The sequence below is a fragment of the Amblyomma mixtum genome, chromosome 2 (genome assembly GCF_055824585.1).
Source record: "Amblyomma mixtum isolate Tamu chromosome 2, ASM5582458v1, whole genome shotgun sequence".
NCBI classification, from domain to species: Eukaryota; Metazoa; Arthropoda; class Arachnida; order Ixodida; family Ixodidae; genus Amblyomma; species Amblyomma mixtum.
Genome location: NC_143013.1, coordinates 13,448,033 through 13,471,628, shown reverse-complemented (window position 1 = coordinate 13,471,628; position 23,596 = coordinate 13,448,033). Strand labels below are relative to the sequence as shown.

The following is a 23,596-nucleotide window of genomic DNA, read 5'->3' as shown; positions in this document are numbered from 1 at the left end:
TGCATGTCAACAGCTAAGTGTGTAAAATTAATTGATATGCTGCCAAAACAGCCAAACAAAAGCACAGGCGGTCGGATACGTCAAGGGGACCGCTATATGTTTTCCCAACAACTTACACTTTGACATGCACTTGTTTTCGTGTGCACCTCGTTCTTATGCTACCATCGCAGCCATATCGCACCCATAGATAACCAGAATAGCCGGGTAACAGCCGCTAATTTCCTTGCAGAGAAAACAGGTGCGTTTCACTCGCAGGCCAACGTACGGGGGGGGGGGGGGGGGGGGGCTGGTAACGAGGGACAACGACGACGCCGCGAAACACAGGAACGGGCGCCGAAGAAATGCGGTCTAAAAGAGAGAGAGAGAAGGGTGACGGTAGAGACGCCGCATAGCGGGCGCTCCAGAGTAATTTCATTCACCGAGGGTTCTTTAATGTGCGCCGAAGTACCAGTACACGGGTAACCTTTAAATTCCGCCTCCATAAAAATACCGCTGCCGCGCGTGACAGAGATCGAACTCACGAACTAAGAGTCCAGCAGCCGAAACTCCACAGCTAGTAAGCCACCAGAGTGCTGTAAGAGGGCAGAGTCCGAAGACTCTCGACGGACCCAGACGGTCGGTTGGCGGCAGTTGGATCGGGCAGAGCATCATCGCTGGCTTCGGAGGAACTAGAGGGCGCATTGAGCGAGTCGCGAACCTAGACGCGCATCGAAGCAGGATCTGCCTCTTGCCCCTGTGTGAGGGTACCCATCAACGGGTGACGAGGTCCGCCTACGCCGGCCGCCCTCCGATCCGGCGCGGCTGCCGCCGCCGCACCTGAGTGTTAACTGTGCACACGCACGCCCATCCGCGCGCATGCCGCGTCTTGTGTCCGGCAGCACGGGCGCTTCTGGTTACACCTGAAAAACGTGCGCGAAAAATGACTGCATACCCTTTGTTTCTGAAGGTCTGACATTGTCCTGTGTAACCACAAGAACGCGTCATTACCCCGACAGAGAGAGAAAGTCAACTTACATTCGGTGTACAGGTTTGTCAGAGAGACAGTAGATCGAAAACATTTTACTACGGCCGCGTATATCGAGCTCCCAGGACATCGACGCCTTGGCCCATCGAGGCTATAGTTGGCTAGTCAGTCGGTGTTCTCCATGTCTGTTTCCATTTCCCTCACGTTTCATCACTTCGTAAATAATTCGCAAGAGGTCTCAAAGTATTTTCGAAAAGAGGGAAGGCCGTACAAAACACAAATAGCAACGTATGCACTGGGGTCCGTCCATCGAACCTTCGTTTGGTTTATGGTTTACGGAGGTTTAACGCCCCAGAGCGACCTTCGCTGCTACCGATCCTGTCCGTATAGCAGCTAATGCAATCATTTCTCCGCATAAGTGTATATACGTTTGCACCAAATGTTCAAAGAAAGAAAGAAAGAAAGAAAGAAAGAAAGAAAGAAAGAAAGAAAGAAAGAAAGAAAGAAAGAAAGAAAGAAAGAAAGAAAGAACCACTTAAGCTGCACAAGAAGCAAGTAAACAATGAGCATCATATATCTTATTTCTAACCATCCTGATGACGTTCCATATCACCGTAGTCTTATTCAACGTAACGCTGGCTAGGCGAAAAAAAAAACAGTAAAAAAAGCATCCTCGTATTGACGGCCACAGGCATCAGCCAAGTGAGGCAGAAGAACGCCACCCGGATTCAAGGGGGCAAACCGCATCCATCCATCCACACGCGCCCCAGCTATCCATCCATACCAATGAAAAAAAACAGAAACGCTCGAAAACCGGGCCTATAGCTAGCGCACACGTATACAGTATATACTATACAACAAGGCAGAGGCGGGCGAGCGCCGAGACGGAAATGAGCAGCAGCTATAGCAGCTCGCTGCAGTCATTACTGCAGGGCCCGTGCATGGCATGGTCGAGCTTGTTTTTCTTTTCGCGCCGATTTACCCACACGTCAGTTATATCGTTAACCCGTCTTTTCTCTCGGCGCTGATAAATTATAGCGGGATCATTTATAACCTGGGATGTCCCGATAAACGAGTCCGAACGGTTCTCCCTTCCCCTCACCCCCTTCCCCATCTCGTTCCGCGCCCCCTGGTGTCAGGGGAGGGGGTATTCTCGGGCGTTGCTTATCTCGCGCAGTGCGGAGTTTGCGCGCCTCCTAGCTGCGTCTCGTGTCACTTAAACCCGGGCGCCATATTGAATCGGTTTGAACTTTCCGGGTAGTTTTCTATTAGTGGCGGCATTTCAGTTCAGCTTTCTGTGTGCTGGCGCGTGTGTGGTTTTTGTTGCTTCAACGGGATCGCGACGGCGGTGTAACGAGAAGAAGCAGCGCACTTAATTGTGGCCCTCGATGGCTTCGGCTCTGTCTTAGGATGTGACGCGTCGGGCCTCATTAGTGGCGATAACGTTACTAGGCGAGCGGATAAATGATGTCCGAGCAATACGTGCCTCGGGCCATCAGGGAGGCTGGGGAACGGGGCCGTCTCTCCATGAAGTTATCATATATGTCACTCCCTCGCCCGCGTACACCATATGCGCTCTACTTTCTGCCATCCGAGCTTTAAAAGATTAGCTTATCACATTCGGAAAAAATAGGAGCGGCTACAAAAGCGGTTATAGTAGTAATTGTCATTGCGGTGAAGGGTGTCGCGAAGTCATCCACTAGCGCACCTGTCATTTCTGCGCCACGGCATGGGTACCACACCTTATTTTGTATATTTGTAAAATTAGCTTTCCCGGTAGTGTAACGTTTGATGAAAAGACAAAACAAAAATCTAGAAACCCTTCCAGTGGCGCATTAGATATACGAGCCTCATGAAAGCTATTTCTATGCCAATATGTGCTTGTGTGTCGCCCACAGAATTTGAAAGCCGAAGAAGCGGTCCGACACTTCTCTACCTTTAGTGGGTCGAGCCCACTGCACCTCGGCTCGCTACGACAGACTGTGGTGCGCGCGCGGTGACCGTTTCGGGTAAGACGATGCCTCTAAGTGCACAGGAATTCAACACGAGCATGCGTGTACGCGAGTGAGAAAAAGAAACCACGTAAGGCACTCCTGGCGCTTTCTGCCTCGCTTTTATCTCGTCTCCGCCTTTTCGCTGAACGTCTTGCTTCGTTCTATGTCGCAGTAGAGTAAGGCAAATGTATCACCACGTAACACGAGTATCAGCGAGACGTCTCCGCATATGAGGGAAGTCCCACGGGGGAATGTGTGCGTTTTTCGTTGGGTGCCTTTTGTTAGTCCACCCCCCAAGCAACTGTGCCGTTGTCAGCACGCATGCCGGAATATCGCGTTTGCGAAACACGAAAAGACGTGCCTACGTGTAAGCGGAAAGCACGCGAAACTTAAGACGCGGCACTCTGCCGCGCTTTTTGCATTTAGACGCAGGAATGATGGCGAGTCAGGTGAACCTCACGAGAGGGTACCGTTACAATACGCGCCCACTCGGAGTATTCCTCTGACTGATCGCATTAGTGCATCCGGAGCAGCAGCATCTGCTCTGTTTCTTCTCAGTGCATTTGCCGGAACAGTGGTGGCCAAAGCAAGGGCAGGGAAGGGGAGGAGCTAGTTTTTCTTAAGTACACAAACAACGCGACACCACTAAAAAAGAAAAAGAAACCTCTAAAGCACCTGCGGACTTCGCAGCAGTGTTTGCAGTACCATCCACGAGTTCATCGGGGGCAACCACCACGCGAGAGTGTTTGCCCTCTCCGTTCTGACTTCAAATGTGGCCGAGGGCTCTCGAAAGACGAAAAAAAAAGGAAGGTGAGAAACCAGAGCGCGGGACCACGAATACGCTTTCGGCGCCTTTTGGCGTTGGTAACGAAAAAGCCCATCGTCTGAACAAGAGTGGACACAAACAAACTTGAAAGCGCCAGCTTGTTTTCCGCCTGTGCACAAGTACCGCATGCTCTCGTGCCTAAGCGGGACCATTCAAGGGCCATATAAAAACCACTAGTTGTAGAGGCTCTTACGACCCAACTAGAGACCCGCGATGATAACGGTGGCGGATTCAACAGCGGAAATTTCGAAAGGTCGTTTGACCCCACGATGACCCCACCGAAAAGGGTGACTTTCTGGGAAGTGGCCGATGAAGCTCTTCCAACAGTCGGCTCGGTGCCAACGACCTTCCCTTCTAGAAGCGACCGACGATACGACAAGGGAAGAAAGGATTCACCTCGTCTGAGAGGACCCGGAACGATTCCGAGGAAGCCAGCGCAGCTGCTGCCGCGGCGCCATCATGCCACACCTGTGTTCGAAAGACACGTGCTGTTCGCGGTAGTGTTGCATGGCAGTGCGAAAGAGCTGCAGATTTACGTTTCCTCCTCGCCAGTTCCCACGGGTGGACTCTGCAACAGGTGTATTCGTTTGCTGTGTTGTGTAGTGCCGATCTTTGTGTCGCGACGAATTGCCGCATGGTGAAAGGGCGGAGCCTTGGGCTATTTAACCAGCGCCCTAAGGGAGAACGAACGCTCTGGGCCTTGGGTAACAGGCTCATCCAGTCGCTCGACGCTTTGAACTCTTAATTTTTGTTTCTTTGCTTTTCTGCCTTTCTTTATGTAAATAAGTGTCTTAAAAAAGTGCCATTAAACCTGCTTGTTTTCGTATCCCCAACTTTCGAAGCTTCAGACCGTTTGCTCATCCTGTGCCCCATGGTCACGCTACCTCGACCCGTAACAACTGGTGGCAGCGGTGGGATGCTGCTACACGACCCGTAACAAGGCAGAGCAGTAAACCAGCGCCTCTTCGCCACTAGCTGTCGGCTGAAGCGGGAAGGAAGCGATCAAAAAAATAAAAAGGAAAAGGGGAGGAAACAGCTGCATTAGCCACCGGGACAGCCCAAATGCATGCTGCGGTGTTCGACTCTGGGCAAGCAGGATTTAGAAAAATTTTTCAGCAGAATGCTCATACATATGGAACAAAATTTCAATTTTATGGTAATATCTGCTGAGGTATAAGAGACGCTTTCTGACGCCTGATGGGACCTCGTGACCTTCATGCGCACATAATGCATGGCGAAGAACAGTAATGACCTTTGGCTGGACATTTTTTTTTTCTCCCTAAATCAGGAAAAAATACACCGCTCGGAATTTGCGTCAAATTCATTAAAGAAACCTAGTTGAAGATTACGCCAAGAAATTGTTTTACGGGGATCATAAACCGCGGTTGGAAGAAAAGCAACGTCAAGTTGCAAACACAGCACCACAACAGATCAATAAATCACGATAGAGATAGAACAGAACACTCACGGCAAATTTCCAACAGTCATATACGGTTCTTTCGTCGAACGAAAAATAAAAAAGATGCTCGAAAGTAATACAGATGGCGCAGGACGCCTACAGGAAACTGCCTGTGACCAAACAATAAATACGCATCATGACATTTCTTCCGCACCACCAGCAAGACGCATCGAAATAAAAATAAAAAAACGGAGAAAAATACTAAAGGTGTTACATTGTAAAATGAAAACTGCGAAAGAAATAAAATATCCCAAAAGAAGAGAAGAACAGGACGGTTACGAGTGTGTAATGCGAATGCGTGAGCGTTAACTGTGGTGTGACAGCAAATAATTTTTCATAGGCATGTTCTGTTTCTTTTATACTTCGCACAGTCAGACAGCCGGAGGTGAATCCGCACGAGCCCAGGACTGCAGTGATGTCGCTTTCAGCCCGCCCTCCGGGACGGGGTCTTGTCCGGAGGTGAATTTCGCACCAACCACCTCCAGTATAGCCCAGGCGGACGCCCCGTCTAATAGGCCGCCCGTCGCCTGCCACCCTCTCTCTCCCGATTCCTTCCCCCATTTACCCTGCCACTCCTATCCCCTAAGTGTTGAGAGGCGGATTTCCTCTCTCTCCACTTTTTCACCTTCCAACCAAAGCACGTGGCAGGGGTCGACGACGGCGGCGCGAAACTGAGGAATGAGCAAGCAAGAGCTAACGCTCTATAACTTGGCGGTTTACATCTGCGACCGCATTTTGGTGGAGCCGAAATGAAAGGGGCCCATGCGCTTATATTTTGGTGCAATTTATAACTTCGTCATCATCATCATCAGCCTGACTACGTCCACTGCAGGACAAAGGCCTCTCCCATGTCTCTCCAATTAACCCTGTCCTGCGCCAGCTACGGCCACCGTGTTCCTGCAAACTTATTAAGCTCATCTCTTAAAAACAGAGCCTGGATAAGACTTGTCACCACTTATGTAAAAGTGGTGAAAAGTAGCGACACCCCTCGACAATGCCAGGAACGACGCCCTACCAAGCCACTGAATTCTTCACCAGTCACGATTTGTTCATCGCTTTCACGTGCAATACTATTTCGACAGGCAATTTCGTAACGTCGAAATCGATGAAAAGCAGATCCGCGAGTGCTGCCGAGACAGGAGAATGCGAAGCGCCGTTCGCTTCAGATGTCGCCCAGTAGGCCTGCGTGAAGCCGTCGTGCGGGGAAACTTCAGAAGCGCAAAGGCGCGAACTGAGCACAAGCTACACGGAGGAAGGAAATAGCTGTTCCTCCATGACAAGCTACCACAACCGTTTGCGCTCTTTCCCAATGGTGAAGCCACGTGGTCACGTCTTGAAAAAGCGACTCAGCATGGCAGGTGGTAAACAGTATGGTGGCGCCATCTCATGATAGATACTGTAACAGAGGTCTGACATGATGTTCTTAGAACAAGAACGTTGGCCTGAAAGGTGGGTCAAGTCGTTTTCGTTCGTGTTCTTCTGACTCGCCAAGGGCTAGAACGGTTACACGTCATCAGAATGACGTAGCACCACTCCTGCTGCGCGGGAGGTGCAAATGTGGGAGAAGTCATCGGACTTTATTAGCGATTATCTCGGCACCGCTTTTACGTTTTCTCGCAGAAAAGAAAAAATCAAGAAGGAAGCGCTTGTAATGCTCCAGAAGCATAATCTATAAGTATGGCGTAGGTCTTTCTTTCTGGAAAGAAAACGAAAATATTTCCTTACAATACATACATCAAAGGGTACCACACATGATCGTAATGCTTTCTTCACTCTTTTACAGCTTAGGGCGTTGAGCACTTAGACCCGTCATCGTATTCAACGCACTGGACTGCAAATGACGTCTACCTGTTTCGAGCGGAACTAGTGAGCGGTGCGGCGCAGACACTGCAGGAGAAAAGCAATTTTCCATCAGCAGTACATATGACTTTCGGCGTGGCGGACCCACGTAAGTCTCACGCCTCGTACTCACGACCGCCCGCTCCTGTCGTCGCAGGCACAAGGAGGCGGCGGCCGCGCACAGTTGTCTCGCTGTGCCCAACCGCCGAGAGGGGGTCCTTCTTTCAACACAGTTAATGGGTAGATCGCATGGCGGCGATACGGGCGCCCCCTATCGGCGTCCATCTTTGACACGTTGTAGTAATTGCGGCCGTGCATGAGCCCCGGCGGGGGCAAAGATATCTTTGTTTTGGGCGCTGTTGGCACCTCCCTGCAGGCCCCTAATGCACGCCGCGCGCGCACTGCCGGGGCGGGGCACTCGGCGTGATTTATCTCTCGCGCCAGCTTCCCCCACCACCACCGCTAGGCCCCGCCGCGTGCAGCGCAGAAACAATGATGAATCTTATCGGACACCATCGCGGGTCTGCCTGCCTGTCCGCGGACCACCAGCCAATCGGCGAGGCGGATGCGTTTGCACAGCGAACCCCCCTTCCCGCCACCACCAGCATAGCGGTGCTCCTTCCAGGGCTTCGGACTCCGGAACGTTGCCGGCGCGGCGTCGACACCTCGTGCGCCTCGCCGCAGAAGAGGACGGCTTCGAAGAGGCATGTCGTGGCGTTGCTCGCCGCCGAGGGCCGCCGATCGCAAGGTGGCGGGGCAGGCGGCGGCGGGCGAAGCGTTGCACACACACGCAACACATCGCGCGCGGCGCGGCGGCGCAGGGGGGAATTAACGGTGATTAATGTCGGCTCGCAGCAACACCTCCCGGGTCCGGGAGAGGCGTGTCCGGCGGCCATTTGTGTGCCTTTCAAACGCCGGGCCAGCGACGGCGGCGGCCCCCACAACAGCCGCCGTTGGTGCTGCCGCCTCGCGAAAGAGCCGCGAGAGATTAAGGACGTCTTGGCGGCGGCGGAGGCTCGCCTTTTTGCAGCGAGGCGACGGCCCCGCGTGCACCGCCGCCAGCCACGGAGCTCATTTCTTTTGTTGCGCGCTGCCGCGCGCGAGAGATTAATTAGAGGCGTAAAAGGCGCTTGTTTTGCTCTCCTAATGAGCCGCGGGGCACTGGGTACTCCGGCGCAGTTGCCTCGACGGCTCCCTTCCACTTCGCTCTGCCCTGCCGATCTGCGCGTTCCTCGCATTTCCTCCTCCGCCTTCTGCTCCCCTGCTTCAGGTCGTCGTGAGTTCGCCGTTGTTGTTCACTTCTTCGTGCGGCCTCTTCCTTTCCCCCCGCGCTCGAAACGCTCAGGAGGAGGAGGAGGAGGTAGTGCTCATGAAGACGCAACATCGGCCGGCCAGCAACCCGATATACGAGCCTGCGTGAGCGGCCTTGCTTTTTGTGCGGGGCTCTCGTTTAATACGGGCGCTCCTCGAAAATGGGCTTCTCGAACTGGCACCCCTGGGGGGAGCCAGCTGGATGTATACTCCTATCGCAACAGTCCGCGGAGCTTTTCTCTTTTTGTTGTTGCCGTTCGAATCTACAGCATATAGGAGATCGTGAAGGGAATATTCTGGCCGATCTCGCATACCGTAACTCGTCGATTCCACTCACAAGCAGCGTGCCAGAACCAAAGCGACAACGTCGTTCGACAAAATATGAAGAGCCAGCCTACAGCTTGTCAACAGACTGTGTGAATTTCCTAAAGAAATATTTGTAATGAGTGCTAGAATTTTCATGCCAGTGTACCCTGAACGGACGTTACAGTAAGGTTGCTTGCCGCTGTACGTTAAATGTGCAGGGTCGTACGTACACTCTTAAGGTGAACACGCGAGCACGTTGCCGAGGTGTGACCCACCGAAGCCCCACCTCTTGCATGGTCCATCCGCACCTGCGCGCCACTTTGTTTCGGTGTGCGGCCGGGTCGGATCAACACAGGGTATTTTTCGGATGCACTGGCGCACCGAGGAGCGCGGCCACGTGCTTGCGAGTTCATTCTCACAGTGGAGGACCCTGTACGGTTATTGGCTTCGTTATAAAGGGTAGATTTTAAGTCTCATACCTCTCGTTAAATTTCGAAAGAACGAAGTGTAGATGCCGCTGGTGAGTGAACGTACCGTAGAGCTGTTGTTCCAAACGATGAACATTCTCAACGGAGGTGAAATGAATGTGTTGGAAAGTTTCGTTTAGTGAACAGCCAAGTCGGTTGCACAGTGAAACATTCATGCCTTTCTTTCCGCGCATTAAGCTGCGCTGTAAACATTACCGCTGCCCGCTCCTTACCTTTCTGAGCAACACTGATCAGGTTCAAATAATCCACAACTATTAGCAAGTCGTTAATCAATGCTGCTGTTTAGTTATCTCTACGTCTTGGTTTCCCAGTACAGTTCAGACCATTTATAACGTAACCGCGCTTATGACAGCACATAATGCGGCTTTTTTTTTTTTCAACTGGTTTGCTTCCCATAGAGCTCAACGTAGTGGCATGCCGCTTAAAGTGTAGCCACATGCTTCTGGCGACCGACCTTACATTGTAAACAGTTTCTTGAAAGCCCGGTGGCCCGCATATTGGCTGCAACGACGAGTTTGCGCTCCGCTGATTGCAGAAGAAAAAGGGAACACGAAGAGAGTGGGGCCGGGTGCGTGGATCAAGGCCTGAAAGCGACAGATAGAGTCCCAAAGCGGGAGCTTTTCTTTTTCGCCATTCTCCAGCATGGGCCCACTGACCGGACTAAACATGAAAATAAATGATGACGCTCCGTTACTTCTGGAGTTCCCCCAGCATGCGCTGCTTGAAAGCACTATACTCCGCGAGAACTACTTCTGGCAACAGAGAAGTCGCTACGGAGCCGAAACACGCCCTCTCTTCTTACACAGCAGAATATAGTCCCCGCTATCAGCTATTAGTTTTCCCTTGAAACATACTGCACTGCCGATATTCGTTATTTAGGGCATATATTTTTAGCACAAGTGCCAACTTTCAACGTTGAAGGTCAAGGAAAAAAGTGTTCTTCGTTACAACAAATTTCATAGGCACGCCTAGTCACGAGAAGCTTTCATAAATGGCGCCAGCGAAGGAGTAAAGTTACCACAGAGAGATCAAGGCGGACAGGCGCACCGTCGTACTACTTGTCGGAATGACAAAGTTACGGCACCTCCACTGTTGCCGCCTTCCCTTCATTGCCAAAAAAAGCTGCCGCTGAGTATGTGCGCTCGTCTTGTCCTTGGTCAACGGAGGAGTGAGCGATGCGCTGTATCTTGTTGTAAGGACTGACCGAGCGCGTCGCCGCGTGCGTTGAAAAGTTTATGGTCCCGCTGCTGGTAACTTCGGGCAAGTCAACCTGCCTCAGTTGATCTTAATTCAGTCACCGTGTCGTCCATTCATGGTGTAGAAACAGGGCAAATTGTACGTGATGCACAAGAAAAGGAACACACCACATGCGCTGCAGGTGGACACCACAGCACGTGTGGCGGTCTTCCTTCTCTTGTGTGTCACATCCTGCGCTGTTTTCTCACCGTGAATATATTCACTAACCAGCCCAAACTTCTTCTCTGATGCATTCATTCTAGCAATGTAGGAACGACAAACTGTACCTCTCGAAGGCGCTATCGTTACAGTAAAATCTCACTTCTAAAGACGCATGGGCGAACATGTAGTGCTTAATTTGCACCGAAAGGAACCACGTGGAACCACGTGACAGGAGGAAAAGGAAGAAACTTCCAAAAAGTGCTATGCTACGTAATGTTGCGTTATGCTGTGTTGTGGTGCGTTGTCTTATGTTACGCTACGTTATATGTTATGTCATGTTATGCTTTATGCTAAGCTATATGTTATGTTATGATGTGTTATAACATGTTACGTTGTTTTTGTATTATGTTCTGCAATGTTTTGTAATGATATGTTATGTCATGTTACGGTATGTTGTGTTATGTATAATGTGTTATGTTCATCATGAGCCTGACTACGCCCACTGCAGGACAAAGGACTCTCCCTTATCTCTCCAATTGACCCTGTCCTGTGCCAGCTGCGGCCACCCTATCCCTGCAGATTTCTTAATCTCATCCGCCCACCTAACTTTCTGCCGCCCCCTGGTACGCTTCCCTTCCCTTAGAATACAGTCTGTTACCGTTAAGGGGAAACTGCATAGGTTTTAGAAATCGACGAGCTTAAATGGGTTGAATGAGTGAAACTTGCAGGTGACGCATGCGAAGTCCTTTCCGGCTAGCATTTGAAATGGTGAAATAATTGCCGATTAAAATCGCGACGGTCTTCAAGCTTCTCCGCAGCGCACAGCGCCAAGTAGGGGGGGGGGGGGGGGGGATATGATGACGTCATCGACGGTACCGGTACATTTCCAACGCATAAACGCTTGCTTTGAAGTGGAAAAACCAACGCCACCGAAAGCAAAATCCGCTGATCGTTGTTTGGCAGCACCCAACGAGGTATGGCAGGGTGTGGTTGACGGCAGCCGTCATTTGAAATATTGCCTTCCGTGACATCACACCGATCTTCCTCGCACTCATCCGATACTTTGAGGAGAAGCCTAAAATTCAATAATCGATTACGTCACTATTTTAGATGCTAGCGCAAAAACACTTGGCATGCTTTCCCTGCAGCCTAAAGATCTTAATCCTAGAATATCGCTGAATTCTCAAAAAGTGGCGCAGTTGCCCTTTAAGGACCGTCGGTTACCTTGCCTTCGCATTACATGCCCTGCCCAAGCCCATTTCTTCCTCTTGATTTCGACTAGGATGTCATTGACCCGTGTTCGATCCTTGACCAATTCAGCCCTCTTCTTGTCTCTTGGCATTACACCTATCATTTTTCTTTCCATAGCTCAGTGCGCTGTCCTTAAGTTCAAGCCTTTTCGTCATCTCTACATCGTCTTACGGTACGTACCGGTATGATACAGCTGTTATATACTTTTCTATTCAGGGCATGGTAGAGAGATGTTGGTAAGAAAGTTCTTGATAATCACAAAGTGAACAAGAGAGGGGAAAAACTCGGGGTGCTTGCCAACGTTTCGACAAGAGGACTGGTCTTGGTCTAGGCGAAGACAAGATGATGAAGATAAGCCCATACGAAGAAAAGTCGTCTTGTCGAAACTTTGGCAAACACCCTGAGGTTTTCGCCTCCTTTGTTCACTTTGTGATCTTTTGAGCGATATGTTTTGTTATGATGCAATCCGCGGCAGAGAAGTGCCCGCAGCCACACCCGCTGGCATCCGTCGCTCTCTCTGTGTACCACTTGCGTTTGTCCCGCGTCTTTCCTACAATAATCTCCCACTAGATCGGCAGTATTGTTAAGCGAGTAGAAATAAATGGCTTGGTTCATGGTTTATGAGGGTTTAACGTCCCAAAGCGGCCCAGGCTATGAGGGACGTCGCAGTAAAGGACTGCGGAAATTTCGACCACCTGGGGTTCTTTTAACGTGCACTGACATCGCACAGTACACGGGCCTCTAGCATTTCGCCTCCATCGAAATGCGACCGCCGCGGCCCGGATCGAACCCTCGTATTTCGGGTGAGCAGCCGGGCACCATAAGCGCGCTGAGCCACCGCAGCGGGCCCTAGAAATAAATGTGTGCTTCTAGCTTCTCTCCTTCTTCACTCTATTCAACCATGAGCTGCTGCACGGGAAACCGCAACAGCGACGACTGTGACTAAATATATGTTTGAGAAACTGGGTAGTTGTTGAACATGGTAATAAGGGAGTAATTACTCATTGACATCCACCCAAGCGCAGCCTTACGGCTACTAAGGAAAGAGTTAAAGAAACAAAAGTCGTATATGGCCGGTTGGTCTGATCGTACGTTGGTCAGCGGTACTTCGTCCGCTCGTCCGGCGACACGTTGCCGGTTGGGGCAGCCACTCCAAACTTCTTGACCGAAAAAACTGATTTATTGAAGATTGGGGCCAAATACAAGGACTTAGAGAAAAAGGCAGTTAAAAGAAGGGCTGTAGAAAAGCGGCCGAGACTGAGACTCGGCGCGCTCGTCCCGCTCTTTGTTTGCAGCAGTTTTTATCCCCTCGATAATTGGGCGGAGCTTTAATAAACCGGCTCTCGCCCAATTCCAACCAATACTGCTGCAGTGGCACTGCACATACAAGTAGGCGGAGTCCACTGCTTAGCTATTTCTGAAGTCGCCGACCTCACTGACTCCCCAGAATCTCCTTTCAACGGGAAACGGTCGTCGGCCCCTTGCGGCCCCGACATGGCTGTTAGCGGTCTTTCCCGCAGCCTTGGACAGCGTCCGAAGCGCGCGACCCGCTGTCGCCATTCCTAACCCCTCCCGACTTCAGACGGACACGGTAGGGGGGGGAATTAGCCTACGGGCGCCGTAGGCTTCTGCCTTAACACCTCCCCACCAAGAATGTTGGGTGGACGCTCGCCGTACACACAACATACCAAAGCGCGCAAAAGTAAAAAATACCCGGCCGTGAACAACAAAAAAAAAAAAACCCAACATGGATGGATGGATGATGGATGGATGGATGATAATGGCTTTACCCTTTGTACCGGGCGGTAGCTTTCGCCACCTAGCCTATACTTCCCCCATTGTTAATTTAATTTTCTTTTCCCTTTCGCTCTTACAATATCTAATCTGTCTATCCTATTGCCCTCGAAATTCACGCCTCCCTTGATTTCCGCCACCAATCCTCCAACCTCCCCTTCGTCAATGTCACGCTTTTCCCATCCACTCGCCCGTCCTCCCCAGTAAATCCCAGCGCTATCTCTATGGTCGTTGCTGTCCCCTCTGGGAGGGCTGGGCGGAGTTCTGCGCACCTCAGAACCAAGTGTTCTATGGTCTCCGTTTCCGTTTTACATGCAGAGCACAAAATATCCACTTCTTCAAATTTGGACCTATACGTTTTTGTTCTCAGAGTCCCTGTCCTAGCCTCAAAAAGCAGTGAACTGCCCCGCGAATTATCGAATAATCGCTCTTTTTTGATGTCCTGTTTTCGTGTCCTATATATGCCTAGCGCCGATTTTTCCTGCATTCTTTCTTTCCACATCTTTCTTTCCGACTCCTTTACCTCCACTTTCACGTTAGTCTTTTGTTGCATCCCATCCCTCACCCGTAAATACTTCGTTCTTAGCTTTCGGGTTCTATTAGTCCATTTTGTGTTAATACTTTTCATGTACAGATACTTGTACACCTTTTTTGCCCACCTTGTTTCCTCCATTTGAGTTAGTCTCTGATCATATTTCAGTTTGCTGATGGCCTCCCGAACCTCGAACGACGCCCAACCCATATCTCCCTGGACTCCCTCATTCGGAGTGTTCCCATGGGCTCCCAAGGCTAGCCTTCCTACACTTCTTTGTCTGACCTCTAGCCCTGACTGTACTTCTGATTTCATGCACAGGACTGCATTTCCAAATGTGAGGCCCGGTACCATGATTCCCTTCCATACCCCTCTAACCACCTCATACCTATTATAGTTCCATAGTGCTCTATGCTTCATAATGTCTGAATTCCTTTTTCCCTTGTCCTTCAGAATCCTCTCATGCTCTTCCAGATATTTTTTTCCTCCACTTAGCCATACCCCTACATACTTATACGTACTCACATGGTCTATCATAGTGTCTTGTATTTCTAGTGGGTCCCCCTTCTCATCATTATAGACCATTATCCCTGACTTCTCTCTACTGAACTGGAGTCCTAGCTTGTTGCCCTCCTCACCACAGATTTTAACCAGTTCCTGCAGCTTATCTCGCTTGTCTGCTAGTAGAACAATGTCATCCGCATACATTAGTCCAGCCAACACTTGGCTTACCCTCTGACCATCCTGCATATAACTCACGTCAACTCCTACCCTACACTCTTCCAACCTCTTTTCCATTTGGCTCACATATACCATGAAAAGCAGAGGTGACAGTGGGCAGCCCTGCCTTAACCCTCTCTTAATTTTAGCCGGTTTTGTAGTTTCTCCCTCCCAGGTTACCACGACCTCATTGTCTGAATATATACGTTGGAGATATTCAACCAGATTTCTATCAGCGCCATATCCCTTCAATTGGTCCCAAAGTTTTTCCTGATTCACATTGTCATATGCCCCCTTAATGTCTAAAAATGCCATCCATAGAGGCCTCCGACTTGCCTCAGCTATCTCTATACACTGCGTTATGACAAATAGATTGTCCTCCAACCGTCTGTCCCTTCGGAAACCGTTCTGCAACTCTCCCAAGATCTCCTCACGCTCTGCCCATTCTTCCATTCTCATTTTCACCATCTGCATTGCTAGCCTGTAAATAACTGATGTGACCGTAATTGGTCGGTAGGATTTAATGTTGTCCCTGTTTCCCTTGCCTTTGTATATTAGTCTCATCCTGCTCACTTTCCAGTCTTTTGGAACGTCTCCTCCCTCTACCACTCTTTCAATGATCTGTCGTAATTTCAGTTTGCTTTTTTTGCCTAGTATGGTAATTAATCTCATAGGTATGCCGTCTGGTCCTGTCGCTGTTCCGATGGGAACCTTGCCTTCTATTCTGTCCCAGTCCCCTGCTGTTCTCTCCCTAGGCTCTTCCTCCTCTGCCCCATTGCTGTCCCTGCTCTCCCCTAGACCATCCGCCACAGGCTCTGCAAATGCTGCTTCAATTGTTTGTCTGATAAATTCCTGTGCTTCCTCTCCCTCTACCCTTTTTCCATCCTGTGTGGTCAGAGTGTGTTGGATGCCCTCTGTTCTCTTCCCTTGTAGCCTTATGTGCTCCCAAAACCTCTTTGCAGCATTCCTATCTTTCTTATTTACCTCCATCATCCACTGGACTCCTGCCTTTCCTATTTTGGCTTGGACCAATGTCGCTGCCTCCCTTTTGCTCTCTAGGTATTCATTCCATTTTGCATCCACTTCGTCTGGTGGGGCCCCCCTTTTCTTTGCAACTCTGTGTTCCCTGGATGCCTCCTGTCGTCTCGCTATGGCTGCCTTCACCTCCCCGTCCCACCAGCTTTTTGGCGTGTGTCTTCCCTTTCTTCGTCCCTTTTTTCTTTGGGCCTTCTCTAACTCCCCTTTGAAAACCCCCACGAGGGCATCATATGTCCACTCCCTATCCGTCTGCCTGGACACTATGTCTTCAATGTGTCCAGACACTTCCTGCAGTTGTGCATCAGTGAGGTTATGTTTGCTTTCCCTCCCTTGAGTTCCTACCGCTGGTATTGCGCTACCGAATGTAATTTTTATTCTTCTGTGGTCGCTTCCCAGGCTTTTCTTACCTTCTTCATCAATTTTCATGTCCCCTAACCTGTCATACAGTTTGTGTGACATTAGGCAATAGTCAATAGTTGAGTGCGAATTCTTTCTTACCCATGTTACTTTCCCGTCGCATTTTATTTCCGTATTAACCATTACTAGATCATGGGCATCGCAGAATTCTCCCAACATCTTCCCCGTTGTATCTGTAGCTCCGTCAAAGTATTCCAAGTGAGCGTTCATATCTCCCAAGATAATTATTTCCTGATGCAAGCCTAAGTCCCTGATGTCTTTAGACATACATTCGAAATGCCCTTTGTTCTCCTCACTCGACTCACTCCCTGTTTTAAGGTATACAAATCCTATTATTGTTCTTAGACTCCCCACTATGCCCTGGAGCCACAGATGCTCTCTGCAGTTTACTCTTACTCTTTCCCAATCTTGCCCATTTACTAATGCCCCTAGGCCTCCACCTTTACGGTCTTTCTCTTTTCTGTTACACCCTATCCAAGTGTAACCTGCAATGTGTGGCGGTTCTTCCATATCTCTCAGGTGAGTTTCCGCAACCCCATATACCCCAATGTTTTCAGATTTTAGTTGTTCTTCGATTTCATCCCATTTAATTCGACTTCTTCCCCCTTGCATGTTAATGAACCCAACACTGAGAGGTTGTTTCCTTTTTGTTCGTCGTGCCCTTGTCCTGCCCCCCCTCCTTTCACATTTGCTGCCTACTCCGTGGTCTGCAGGGGTTTCCTGCGTGCCTGTAAAAAAGCAAGTGCCCTACGGCCTATCCTCTTCCCAACCTGCCATCCCGCTGGTTCGGCGTAATGGATGCCATCCGGGCAGAATGGGAGGAAGTTCCTGTCTCCATAAATCACCCGGTTTACATCCATCACGTCGCACCTGAGGGCCTTTCCCAGCTCTCTGATTGCTACGTTGGCCCTCATAACCTGGTCTGCAATGTACGGGCCCCGTCCCCTGATCTCCGGGACAGTGCACAGAACAATGTGCACTGCCTCGGAGGTCGCCCTAAGTTTCTCTACCCCTGCCTGTATCTGTCGTCCCAGGTACTTCCCTTTCTCCTGTAATACGTCGTTGATCCCTGCGTGGAGAACCACGAGGTTCTCACCTTCCATGTTATCCCACAGTTTTGCTTTGGCCCGCTCTGCCACCTCTCCAAAGCACCCACCCGAAATGCTCTCAACCTGCACCTGCTCACTGTACTTGACTGTTTTAAGTAGTGCTCGCTTTACCCTGTGTACGTTTGAGCTACCCACTACCCAAACCTTCCTACCACTGCCTGGCTTTTCTCGGTCTACGCCTTGCTCCTTTAGCTTATCTGGTCTTGGAGCCTGGGACCCTTCCACAGTACTTCTGTTCTCTGCCTTCTCCGACTGCTCGCCTCTCTTCGGCGTGCTCCACACTGACGTGTCTGCCCCCCAGTCTGTTATGCCGGCTGGCGTTTCTGCCTTCCTCTGCTCTGCCCTCAACCTTCTGACTCTCTCGCTCTCAGCTCCTCAGCCTGCCTCGCCAATTGGGCTCTTTTCACTCTTTCCTCGCTCAATTCTCGCTCTCCCTCCAATCTTTCTGCCTCTCTCGTTCTCAGCTCCTCAACCTGCCTTTCCAATTGCGCTCTTTTTTCTCTTTCCTCGCTCAATTCTCGCTCGAGGGACTCTACCCTGCTGCTCCATTCCCTCTCGACTCTAATCTCGGATTCCGCACGCCTCTCCCTTTCCTCCCTTAATTCCAGTCTTATCTTATCCAATTCGCTCGCCAGTTGTTTTTGCAACTTCGCGACTGTTCCACACAAGTTACACACAAAGCTTGTCCCCTCGGCCTCCGTCACACTTTCGAACCGCGTTTCGTCCATGTAGCACCATCTTTTGCATGCCTCGCATTGGACGAGGTCTTCTCCCTCCTCCTTGGCTTTTTTTGCCGGACGCCCCATGTTAGCCCTGAACGAAGGATCCTGCCCCTACATGCCCCAGATCAAAACACACTCAAAAAAGAGGAAGCTACATCAGTCAGAACAGTAACCTGCACATCCAAGACCAGATTACACACACACACAAAAAAAAAAGGCAGAAAAGATCGAAAACCTTTTTACATAAAGGCCTAGCACATGGCTCACGCTAACCTTACATGGGCCCGACGCTAACTTCAACTCCCTGAAACCTACTTCCTATTATGCTTCCCTAGTCCTGCCACCTGTTTAAATCTGCCGCCGCTTTCTAGTCCATAATCAACCCAAACAAAACAAAACACAACATAGAGGGTACTTAGCTACGGATGACTTGGCTCGTCTTGCAGTCCGCGAACCAGGCGCACCGCCATTCCAACAGCACAAGGGACCCGACCGTCAACCGGACTCTGTACTAACGACATACAAAAAAGGAACGCTTCTGCGTCCTACTAACAATGCAGAAAGAATGCTAAGGAAGAAACCTCCAGGTATGCGGATACAAGCCGAATCCTTAGCTTGCACATTTCAATTGCAGGTAGACCTGCACAAATGAAACCCTCTGGTAAAAACACAAAATCGTGCATGCAACAGCACTGCAATACATATGGTATACAGACAGCGCATTACTGTAGAGTTCCCACGAAGTTGCATATACATCACAACATAATCCCGACGAGGGCAAGACAAACATCATACCACGGCGCTCTTCTTCAAACACGGATTATATGTCAGCACAAAAGAAAACAGTGCACAGAACACAAAACAGCACACCCGCATGATCATGCCCAATTTTCAGTCTCTTTACTGTGAAGTGTTCACATTCCACCACGTTCCCCCCCTCTCACCCACTGCCTCATCGTGTGCTCAAGCCACAAGGCATTTTTGCGCGTACCGCAACCTGGCAGTGACAGAGTGGGTTAAGGCTGTGGCCATTAGGTGTTTGTCGCTATCCACCAGGATCGAACACGTCACCTGTTCGCATGAAAGTGAACTACGTGCCGCAGCGTGCACAGTCGTCGCATTCGTCCTTTCCAGTTGCGTAGCGCATTGTCTACATCGGCGGAGCCGCCGCCCGTGCGCGCATATGGGGCGCAGGTCTCCGCGAAAGCCTCTAAGCTCTCGTTCACAAAGGGCCTCTTAAAACGTGGCACGGCCAGCTCAACCAGTTCACCATCAGCGACATCTGAGTTTGCGATCCACCTGTTGCGCAAAGCAGCAAAGTGATCGCGGCATGGGTCGCGGTGCGACCCTATCAGCGGCGGTGTACTTTCGTCTCCTTCAGGGAGTAAGACAAATTTTTCGTCGTCGTCACTGCTCAGACTCCATTCACCTACCGCCAAACTCATTGCGGCGTTACACGAATCTGAGTTTTCTAGCTCGGAATAGCCTCGCCTACCAAGCTGTTCTGCAGGCTTCTCCGACACCGTTGTGAGTGCCGCGCATGGTGTTTGAACACACACGTCGCTTTCATCAAACCCTGCCTGGCCCACTGGTGCTTGAGTTGGCCACAAAAGGTCGCAGTGGGCGTCCCGGCCGGCCGAGCATTTCATGTCGTTCCACTCATCAGCGCCAATAGTGTCACTAAAAGCATGCGCGGCTGCCTCGGAACACTCGACCTGCACAGTCTGATCATAGGTGGACTTTTTCGCAGTCACATCCGTGGAGCTCACTTCCACCTTGGGAATCAAGGACTCCTGGTTTTCTGTGTCAACAGTCATGGCTGACTGCACAATGTGCGGCTCCTCTGCGCTAACGACAGTCGCGCTGTCTGCAGTAGCCCGTGATTCCTTTTGTCTATTCTCAATAGGAACCGACTGACTTCCGCTGCTGCTATCCTGTATATTCACCTCCTCGGTTAGCGTTTTATCAGCGTCCTTCGCGCTAATAAGGCATGGCTGTGTCTGTGCCGGCTCCGGCAGTGCACTAGACGCTCTTCGTGAGCGTTGCTCCTCCTTAATCCGTTTCCTCTCCTGCCGTAGCTTCTCTTCGGCTATCGCCAACTGACGCTTGAGGTCTAGAATGTACGCGTCGCTTCTCTCTTTTGCTCTGGCTCGCTCAGCCTCTGACATTGGGGCTCGCTCATGGCCATCCCAATATCCACAGCCATAACCACTTCGGCAGCCTAATGTACTCATTGCGCCTCGGTTACTTTAACCTTGCGGCTCAAGCACTCCCGAGGCAAGTAAAGTGAGACTGGAGAAACTCACTCTTTTATCGGGCTGTCGATCATGGCACTTGCAGCGCAGCAGCGGCAGGTTGCGTCCATAGGCGCAGATCAGTAGCCGGCATCCAGGGCTCGAAGTTGTCCCACCACGTCCTCGCAGTGGACGGAGTCGCCAATCTCCAGTGCCGCCGAGGTCGCGGCGCTTCGCTCCGTCGGTCTCGCTCGCTCCTTGGCGCTGTCGCGGAGTCTTGGCTCCGAGGCCTCTCGCAAGGGTATCACCTCACTTGTATCTTGGTCCCCGGGGCTTCTTACCAAGATGTTGCCCCGTCAATCTTCCAGAAGGTACTGCCTCCAACCGCTCGCAGAAAGCCGCTCGGACTATCCTGGTCACGGCACCAGTTAAAGAAACAAAAGTCGTATATGGCCGGTTGGTCTGATCGTACGTTGGTCAGCGGTACTTCGTCCGCTCGTCCGGCGACACGTTGCCGGTTGGGGCAGCCACTCCAAACTTCTTGACCGAAAAAACTGATTTATTGAAGATTGGGGCCAAATACAAGGACTTAGAGAAAAAGGCAGTTAAAAGAAGGGCTGTAGAAAAGCGGCCGAGACTGAGACTCGGCGCGCTCGTCCCGCTCTTTGTTTGCAGCGGTTTTTATCCCCTCGATAATTGGGCGGAGCTTTAATAAACCGGCTCTCGCCCAATTCCAACCAATACTGCTGCAGTGGCACTGCACATACAAGTAGGCGGAGTCCACTGCTTAGCTATTTCTGAAGTCGCCGACCTCACTGACTCCCCAGAATCTCCTTTCAACGGGAAACGGTCGTCGGCCCCTTGCGGCCCCGACATGGCTGTTAGCGGTCTTTCCCGCAGCCTTGGACAGCGTCCGAAGCGCGCGACCCGCTGTCGCCATTCCTAACCCCTCCCGACTTCAGACGGACACGGTAGGGGGGGAATTAGCCTACGGGCGCCGTAGGCTTCTGCCTTAACAGAAAGCTATACAGTTTTCTCAGAAACTTCGCAGTTAAAGAAAAATTCGTCCTGGTCCGGTGTTCGGACCCGGGACCACCGCTTCACCGGAGCACTCGCTCTACCAATTGAGCTAACCGGGACGGCAAGCTGCGAAGTTTCTGAGAAAGCTGTATAGCTTTCCTTAGTAGCCGTAAGGCTGCGCTTGGGTGGATGTCAATGAGTTGTTGAACATGGGTAGCAGCAATAACGGGAAGACTGTCACCCAGAGAACATCGGCAGCTCATGAATGTGCCCCAGGATTCAACCGCCAGGTTCAAAGCGACCGGTGCACCTGGTTCAGGAGGGAGCGCCTAGTAACCTGCCACGAATAACCCTCCACTATCGAAACGATCGACTCAAATACCCACCCCCGCACAAATCCCTCACAAAAGCAGAGCAGGTCGCCTGGTGGCAACTTCAAACGGTACATTCCCAAATACCCACCCCCGCACTTCATCTTATAAGTATCTAGGAGTCACCTTGTCTTGTGATTTATCTTGGCGCACCCATATTGGCAACATCATTTCAGCATCGAATAAAACACTTGGTTTTCTCAAGCGCCATCTCCGCCTTGCCCCTCAACACGTAAAATTACTCGCATATAAATCGCTCATCAGACCAAAATTAGAATATGCCTCTGCCATATGGAGCCCGCACCAAACTTATTTAATTAATGCATTAGAAGCTGTCCAAAACCGTGCCACTCGATTCATCCACTCTGCATACTCATATGACGTCAGCATTTCTTCATTGAAAGCATTATCAGGACTACCGCCCCTTTCGTTCCGTCGTCGCATTTCAAGTCTCACCCTTTATCACAAATTATTTCATTCTTCCCTCAATCGGTCACCGTATATCACAGCAGCCGCACGCATATCTCACCGCACCAGTCATCCCCTACAAGTTGCCCGGCCGCCATCGCATACTGCCACCTTTTCCGCTTCATTTTTCTTTCGAGCAGCAACGGACTGGAACGGCCTACCCCCTGACATCGTCAACATCGCTTCATCCTCTACTTTTCAAGAACATGTAACCGATCACCTTCAGTGCTGAATAATATTCGCTGTTTTGTTTGCTCATTTCATTAAAATCCCACCCCTTATGTAATACACCCGATACAAGGGGGCCTTTAAGGTAAATAAACTGAACTGAACTGAACTGAACTGAAATCATACCTGATGTATCCTCCGGAATACAATTCCGGCTGCACTCTCTGCAATCACCCTAAAGCAAACCTCAATCTCATTCCATTTAGGTGCCCAGAGGACCATCCACCTCTGAGCCTCCAAGTCTCAAACCAAAGTCAGTGGGAGACTGCGTTGCTCAGCCCTGACCCGGGGGTACAACTCTGGGTAGCGGGTTGGGCCCTGGAGGCCGCAATGAAGCATGAACTTCAAGCCACCAAGCGCCGTCGAGAGGGCCCACGCGCTGTCTAAACCTTATCCCTAACCCCTGTCCCTGCCGTCTTTGTCATATTACAAAAGTTTGTTCCTCCTACCCCAGTGGAAAAAGCTAACGGCAGAGCAAGTTTCCCATGATAGTAGAAAAGAACACGTGAAATTGACGAGAAAGTGTTCTCCCGGAAGTGTCACATTGTCAAGTATCTAGAGAACATGATCGCGCTGCAGAAAGCGAGAAAAAGATCCTCCTGGAAGTGTCACATTGTTAACCGGAAAAGCAGACCACACTGCAATGACTGGAAATATTTCCGTTGCTACAAATATCTGCACCTCTCCCCAGGAAAGGAACTGCACGTACGACATTTGTGCCTTTGACTTAAATCGGACTAGCAGCACCAAATAGACCAAATGTCAACTCTCGGGAATTCGCAGCATATAGATTTTTCATATTTCCGCCGCGCAAAAGAAATTTTTCAGCTTAGTTTCTCAGTGTGCATACAATGCGAACATTATATATATATATATATATATATATATATATATATATATATATATATATATATATATATATATAATTCCTTCATAATTTGGTCCTTAAAGCAACGACTGCAACTTTGTTCACTTGTTTCGGCCAGACGGGGCCAGAAATATACTCTCGTGTTTCGCGAATACCAACACCATAAAGGGCATGAATAGCCACCACTTGGCAAACGAACGAACACAACTGCGCTGTCGCATCTCGTAGACTGGTTGACA

General features: G+C 50.4%; 1 protein-coding gene across 1 annotated transcript in view; it reads right to left on the bottom strand.

Annotated features, from left to right (window-relative positions):
* Positions 1-18,441, bottom strand: part of LOC149358472 (uncharacterized) — a 35,562-nt gene extending 17,121 nt beyond the window's left edge. The window contains exons 1-2 of the mRNA XM_089567554.1: positions 17,924-18,441; positions 17,108-17,795 (exon numbers count right to left, since the gene is read on the bottom strand). Of these exons, the coding sequence (XP_089423680.1) occupies positions 17,108-17,795; positions 17,924-18,252 (1,017 nt within the window). The 5' untranslated portion in view covers positions 18,253-18,441. The remainder of the gene's footprint in view (positions 1-17,107; positions 17,796-17,923) is intronic.
* Positions 18,442-23,596: the final 5,155 nt, after the last annotated feature.